The sequence below is a fragment of the Falco naumanni genome, chromosome 6 (genome assembly GCF_017639655.2).
Source record: "Falco naumanni isolate bFalNau1 chromosome 6, bFalNau1.pat, whole genome shotgun sequence".
NCBI classification, from domain to species: Eukaryota; Metazoa; Chordata; class Aves; order Falconiformes; family Falconidae; genus Falco; species Falco naumanni.
In genome coordinates, this window is record NC_054059.1 from 33,113,301 (window position 1) to 33,119,757 (window position 6,457).

Below are 6,457 nucleotides of genomic sequence, written 5' to 3' on the forward strand. Positions count from 1 at the left end.
TGCTTCCCGGGAAGTGGCCAAACATCACCTGCTGATGGGAAATAGAGAATAACAACTCTTGTTTTCCTTCGCTTCTGCACACACAGCTTTTGCTATTGCTTCATTAAACTGCCTTTATTATGATACACAAGGTTTTTTTCATTTTATTTTCTCCTCCCGTTCTGTTGAGGGGAGTGATAGACCAACTTGGTGGGCACCTGGTGTCCAGCCAAGGTCAACCCACCACAGTCACACATCTCACTCTGGCATTAGAGAACTTTGTTCAATGCTCAGTTACGCTTTGACAACATGTCCATCTCTATACCTTGCCTTACAGTGAGCACTGCAAAACGCAACATGTTACAAAACCTTAAAAAATTGCTGTTTCGTAGCTTGCCTGGCGATTTTCTGGAATGCCACCTTCTGCCTCCACCCAAGCCACTCACCCAGAACACAGTCTTGCTGGTGAAGGGCAAGGCTAGTTCAGGTCCATTCCACCGTGCAAAAGTTAAAATACGCTGACAGTCTGAGTGAACAATCAAGAGAAAGAATCTAAAAAATTTGGTTGGTTGTTACCCGAGCTGCAGAATTGATATGTATTTATGAGTAGGTTAATAAGGATCTACTGAATACATAATTTATTATTGATAAACCTTCCCTCGAGTAATATTTACTAAGATAGATCATCCTAAATCATTCTTCCATATTTATTCTATATTTTGTAACTGCTAGAACATTTTATCGATGTAGAGCAAAACAAGCAATCATAAATGTCATTATGAACCCTTAAGTTATATAAATTAAAAAGAATAAATCAGTACAGCTTCACATAACACCCAGGTATCTATTTGGAGCCCATTTTATTTCTACCAACCCCACATGACAGGCTCCCTAAACTGATACAGGTGCATCTTCTGTTTTGAAACAAGGCTATTGTGTCAACTATGGATTTCAGACATATCTTTCACAGTGAAAGAATGAATGCTGCCTTTTTAAAAAAGATTTTTATTAAAGAATATTCAGCAAGCTGTATTACACAGACTTATCTGATCTCATTACTGAGTTCAAGTGCCATCAGTCAAGCCAAACACACACTGAAAAGCATATTCTCTCCGGTCTAATCTGGGTGAGGTCTTATGAACTTTGTATGCACACAACTCATGACATGCAAAGCCCAATCAAGACCATAATACATCTGTCAACTGCAATTTTAATGAAACCCAAGGTATCTGCATATCAAGAAATAGCAAGTTCAGCACACAAGAAAGTAAAAATTTTGCACAGCTTGCACAACCAAGTATATTACTCATTGAATCACTAAAAAAAAGTTGACTTTGTGCTTCACAGCTAAACTGTATACAGCTCAATAGTCTTGTTCACTGAAACACGGGCCCGACAACACGTCTTTGAACGGCATGCAAAGGCCTAAATGATTACAGTGTAAGATAACAGTAAAACTGTTTATTCCATTTTTCATTATGATGGCTCAAAAAAGACAACAATCCTATTATTATTAGGACCTATGTTCAAAATCTTATGACAGAAGTGTTTCACCGTCACCTGCATTTCACCTGCATTGTCTAGCCCAACTAGAAGTAAAGGAATATGGCAAATATGCATATATATTGCAAAAAAGTTTTGTTTAATTTTTATTTGTAAAACATGAGTTTCCAAGCAGATTTAACCAGAAATTATTCACACCCTCAAACTCATATTGCAGACTTTCTTTGAACGCCTCTATTTAATATTGTCCTTTATTTCAAAACAGAGCTCCAGCAGAAATCACTGTTATTTAATACTTATTGAACAAAATAATCTGTACTCCCACAGCATTTAAAGTGACAATTACACTGTTGCAAATATGCATTGCATAGTTATCTGCATTTTTTTTTTGCAGATACTCCCTGGCACTTATTTCAATAAGCCAACCATCACTTCACTGATATCCCACAATTTTCTTGCAACCAAGTCATCCGTGGCTTTGGGCAGGAGCTCTTCCTCTTTGCAGTCCCCAAAATATTTTCCTGACACACCTTCAACATCATGAGAAGAGGCCAAAAATATAGTAGTCTGGGCTCCTTCCAGAGGTGTTTTGAAGAAAGCCCATGACACCAAGTTGAATAGGGGTTTTGCCAGCAAAGGAATATTCACGTATCTGCCTAGATTTGTTCTGACAATCCCAGGATGAAGTGAATTGACGGTGACTCCTGTCCCTTCTAACCGACGGGCTAGCTCCCTTGCAAATAATATGTTAGCCAGTTTACTCCGACTATAACAAAAGCTTTTATTGTAACTTATTTCACTGTTCAAGTCTTCAAAGTTGATCTCTCCATATTTGTAAAGCTTTGAGGATACTACAACAATCCTGCTCGGAGCGGAATTTTTGAGGAGACCCAGAAGAAGGTTGGTAAGCAAGAAGTGACCCAAGTGGTTAACACCAAATTGCATCTCAAAACCATCCTCTGTCTTCATGTACGGACACTGGAATACCCCTGCATTATTTATCAGAACATCCAGCCTTGGCTCTTCCTTTAAATAGGAAAGAAAAAAATTATTCAGTTTTAGAATTGTTATGCAAAACATACTATTATGCTTAACATTTCTCATTGGCCATTGTTAGAAATAAAATTATTTCATTCCTGGTTTTCTGAATTGCAACTTCCTGATATTCTCTTAAAGCATTGTTGAGAAAAACCTGTAAGTTGAACTATCACTAAACTGAGTACTTGCCCACAGTAGGATGCAGGTCTGTATCTACTCTTTAACGGAGGCAGAGAACACAATCACCTGCTTCTCCAGCAGCAGCTTTTTCTGTATCAATTCAGTGATAATTTACCTTTGTGGTGCATTTTGTTTTCCTCTAAGAAGTTACCTGGTTCTTGCACTGCAAAAGGACACATTAATTTATGGCAAACCTTAGCCATAGGCAAGGGGTCCGTGGTACAAAAGACATGCAATTGTGGAACAGAAAGTGTTGGCTCAAAGAACTAGTCTCATGGTTGAAGAGAAACGCTTACATTGTAGACCCACCATCTCACTGGGGAGATGTAATGAAAAACTTTGCAAAACAATGTTCTCATGATTTGAAACACTATGTTATTTTAAAATCAGTAGCCTTCATTGTGCTGCTTGGTGAGAACTATGGAGCAGAACTCATCATGCAAAAGAAACATTCATATTTCATACTCAATTTGAGTCTAATAGGACTACTCAAGAACTAAGGGACTGCAGCTTGAGGTATTTATGACATGCTCAGCACATGCTATTTCATGAATCAGTATTCCGGTTCAGGCAGGTAGAAAACAGACTCAAGAAGGTATGTTACACACCACAGAATCAGGAAACATAAGTAATTAACAGAGAAGGCGGTATGGATAATTTAAATGTATTATACATCATGCACTTCCTGCTCCAGCATCCACTCAAAAATTAAGAGCTCTCCAATTTCCCCAAAGTGGTAACTTTTTCAAAAAATACAGATGAAAATAAGTTCCCTAAATAAGCTCCAAATTCAACACTTTCACCCACCTCTGACAAAAGACTGTGAAATTATCATGGGAAATTTATGCTTGCATGAATCAGAAGCAAATGTATTCACTTTCTATGAAAAGCAGCATGAATTTTCTTTGCTGGTAATTCTTTAAACCCAACACAGGGACTGGAAGACAAGCTGAGATAATTTTGGGTCATTCTGATGATAAAAATAGAGAACTTCAAAATTAATTTTGTACCATTTGCCTTTTATCTGAATGCAGTTAGCAGCAATGATACAAAGAGAGCAAAACCCAAATCTGCACTTAGCATTCAGTTAAAGATGCTGGCATCTGATCACACGAAACTTCAAGTACTTCAACCTCAGACTGATTTCCATGGGACTTGAGGTTGCTCAATGTCTCATATAATTGGGTCCCTGAGGCATGATCCAAAGAGCACCAAACTCACTTCTCTTCACCCAAAGAGACATAATGGCTACAATCACTAAACCAGGACAGCACTGAGGCTACTCACTAGATCTGCTCACTGAAGTGATACTGCTTTCCTCTTTGAAGAAAAATACTGCTTGAGAAACTTCCTGCAGCATCTGACTGCAGAATTTCTTTTGCAAGACTTAACACTTCAAGAAGCAAGATCTCCATGTGCGCTACTGGCACTCCTATATTTAATAATCTAGAGTAATCTGACCAATGCCAAGCAGGCAGCTACTATAACCAAATGCAAGAGTGCACAAAACATTGCTTTGATGGGCAACACTGTTCCTTGTAACTTCTGAGCTCGCTTCCTTTTCCTCCATTTTTCTGTGGAATGCTCCAACATCTCAAAGTGTTTTATTTTTCTGCAGTGCGACTAAGGAGTGAAAGATGCAATTGCTTGCAGTTGTCCAGAGGAAAGCTCCCACAATTTAAGTTAGGTGGTGGGAGTCCATTGTTTCCCCATCCTGCCAATAGTTAAGTCTTCATCTCAAACAAAAAAACACAAAGGCTCCCAAACCAACAACCCCTCAAATAAACGGCTCTAAAGAACCATAGGTTAGATAAGATCAATAACGTGAACTTGGGTCAAATGGCTCTTGAAACTATTCCTTGAACTCACATCCCTTGCCATTCAGCTGCTTTTGGAATTATTTTGAAAATGAAAGTTAAAATGCAGGCGTCAACAGAACCCTGCAGATAAAAGCACTCTCTTCACCCATTTCTCACTTAAAAGTCACTTGCATCGGCTTTACCAATAAACAGATGCTAACAAATTCACATTTTGGGATATTTTGTACTATAAAAGATGTAATTCTCAGAAGTTAGACAGCATATTTCTTTTTTTGTATGTTTATAATGCCTGTTTCGTATATGCACATTTTCCCAGAACACTGAAGCAAGATTAGACCTTATCACTGGATTCTTACGTATGAATGTATATGACTACAAAGAGGCCCTCTACAGAACTTAAAACTTGACTTTTTCCAGACATTTAAGTTTTAGAAAAGGTATTTGGAAATTAATGCAATAAAGCTCCTCTCTATTCCCCCCCCGCCCCCAACAGCATCTGGGCATCTTTGAAGTCCTTCACAAGCACTTCCCCAGCAGCAGCAGGACATACTAAGCCTGGCTTCCCAGGCCTTTGCATCTCATGGGTCAGGTAGCTAGATGTGGTGAGATGAGTTCCAAACAACACTTTTCATGGAAATTGAGTAATGCCTCCAACTGTGCCTCCCTCTGCTCTCTGGTGCCTAATAACACTGCCAAAAGCATCTAGTGGCATTTCTGTCAGGTGAATCAACTGGATGTCCCTGTTCTTCTTACACTCAGGTTTTCAGGAAATCTGCAGAGACTTTTATATATTCAAAAATGTTTTCTACTGAACTCATTTAGGACTGGCCAAGAGATTTAAGATGGGGGGCGGGGGGGCAGACATTGTAGGTGACAGTCTGAGGAGGTGGCAGCAGGATGGCTGAAGCTGTGAGCAGCGCACTCGTGAACTTTTATTTCTCTGGAGGCAATGCTGAACTGTAACACCAATTTAAAGTAACAACGGTAGTTAGGGTATAGTTATTTAAGAGAAAAAGGCTGGTACACCACTCATCTCGTACAGAAACAAGTGCTTCATTTTCAAAACAGGAAAGGACTAGGCCAAGCCAAACTAGCACGAACATTACCCTTCCAGGTGCCAGCCCACGGCCAATTTACTTCTACCCTCCCTCCAAACGCTGCGGTGAACCCTGCAGCTCCCCGTACCGGGCCGGGCCCAGAGGACGCCGCCACCGCCGCGCTGCCACCACCCAGCAGCTCACAGGGCCCGGGGCCTCTGCGCCGGCCGGCGCCGCCCTGCACCTGTCGGCAGGCCCGGTGGGCCCGGTGGGCCCGGTGGGCCGAGCCCCGCGCCCCGCAGCCGTCCCGGCCGTACCTGGAGGACGCGGTGGCAGAAGGCGCGGACGGAGCGCAGCGAGGCCAGGTCCAGCTCCCGGACCACCAGCTCGCCTCCGCCCTCGGCCTCCGCCCCCTCACCCAGCTCGGCCCGGATCTCCCGGGCCGCCCGCTCGGCCCGCGCCCGGTCGCGGCAGCCCATGATGACGCGGGCCTGCATCCGCAGCAGCTCGGCCGCCGCCGCCCGGCCCAGCCCGCTGTTGGCTCCCGTGATGATCACCGTCTTGCCCCGCATGGAGGCCCCGGCCCCGGCCGCGGCCCGGCCCGCGGCCCGCAGCCAGCGCCAGGCAGCCAGCAGCACCCCACCACCCAGCGCCAGCGCCGCCGCCGCCGCGGCCATGCCGGCGGGCCCAGCGCCGCCCCGCCCCAGGGGCCGCCCCCGCCTCCCCGCCCGGCGCCGGGCTGCGCTGGCATTGGCCGGGCGCGCCGCTGGGCGTTGTGGGGACGGCAGTCCGCAGCCCGGGGGGCCGCGCCGGGCGGGGCGGCAGGGCCCGGCGGCCTCGGCGGCGTGTCCACCGGTGGCTGGGTGGCCGGGCCGGCCCAGCGTGGTCCCCGAGGCAGCC

At 44.4% G+C, this 6,457-nt stretch overlaps 1 protein-coding gene across 1 annotated transcript; it reads right to left on the reverse strand.

Moving 5' to 3' along the window:
• Positions 1-964: 964 nt before the first annotated feature.
• On the reverse strand, positions 965-6,242 carry LOC121090320 (retinol dehydrogenase 14-like). The gene is made up of 2 exons (XM_040598749.1): positions 5,875-6,242; positions 965-2,508 (listed from the first exon to the last, which is right to left on the reverse strand). Exons 1-2 carry the CDS (start codon positions 6,232-6,234, stop codon positions 1,891-1,893), a joined length of 978 nt encoding a protein of 325 aa, XP_040454683.1. The 5' UTR covers positions 6,235-6,242; the 3' UTR covers positions 965-1,890.
• Positions 6,243-6,457: the final 215 nt, after the last annotated feature.

Excerpts from the sequence above, each read along its gene's own strand:
- LOC121090320 (XM_040598749.1), bottom strand. The coding sequence starts at position 6,234 with ATGGCCGCGGCGGCGGCGGCGCTGGCGCTGGGTGGTGGGGTGCTGCTG. Across the intron at positions 2,509-5,874 it reads TCTGCCACCGCGTCCTCCAG|GAAGAGCCAAGGCTGGATGT; the intron begins GTACGGCCGGGA and ends TCCTATTTAAAG.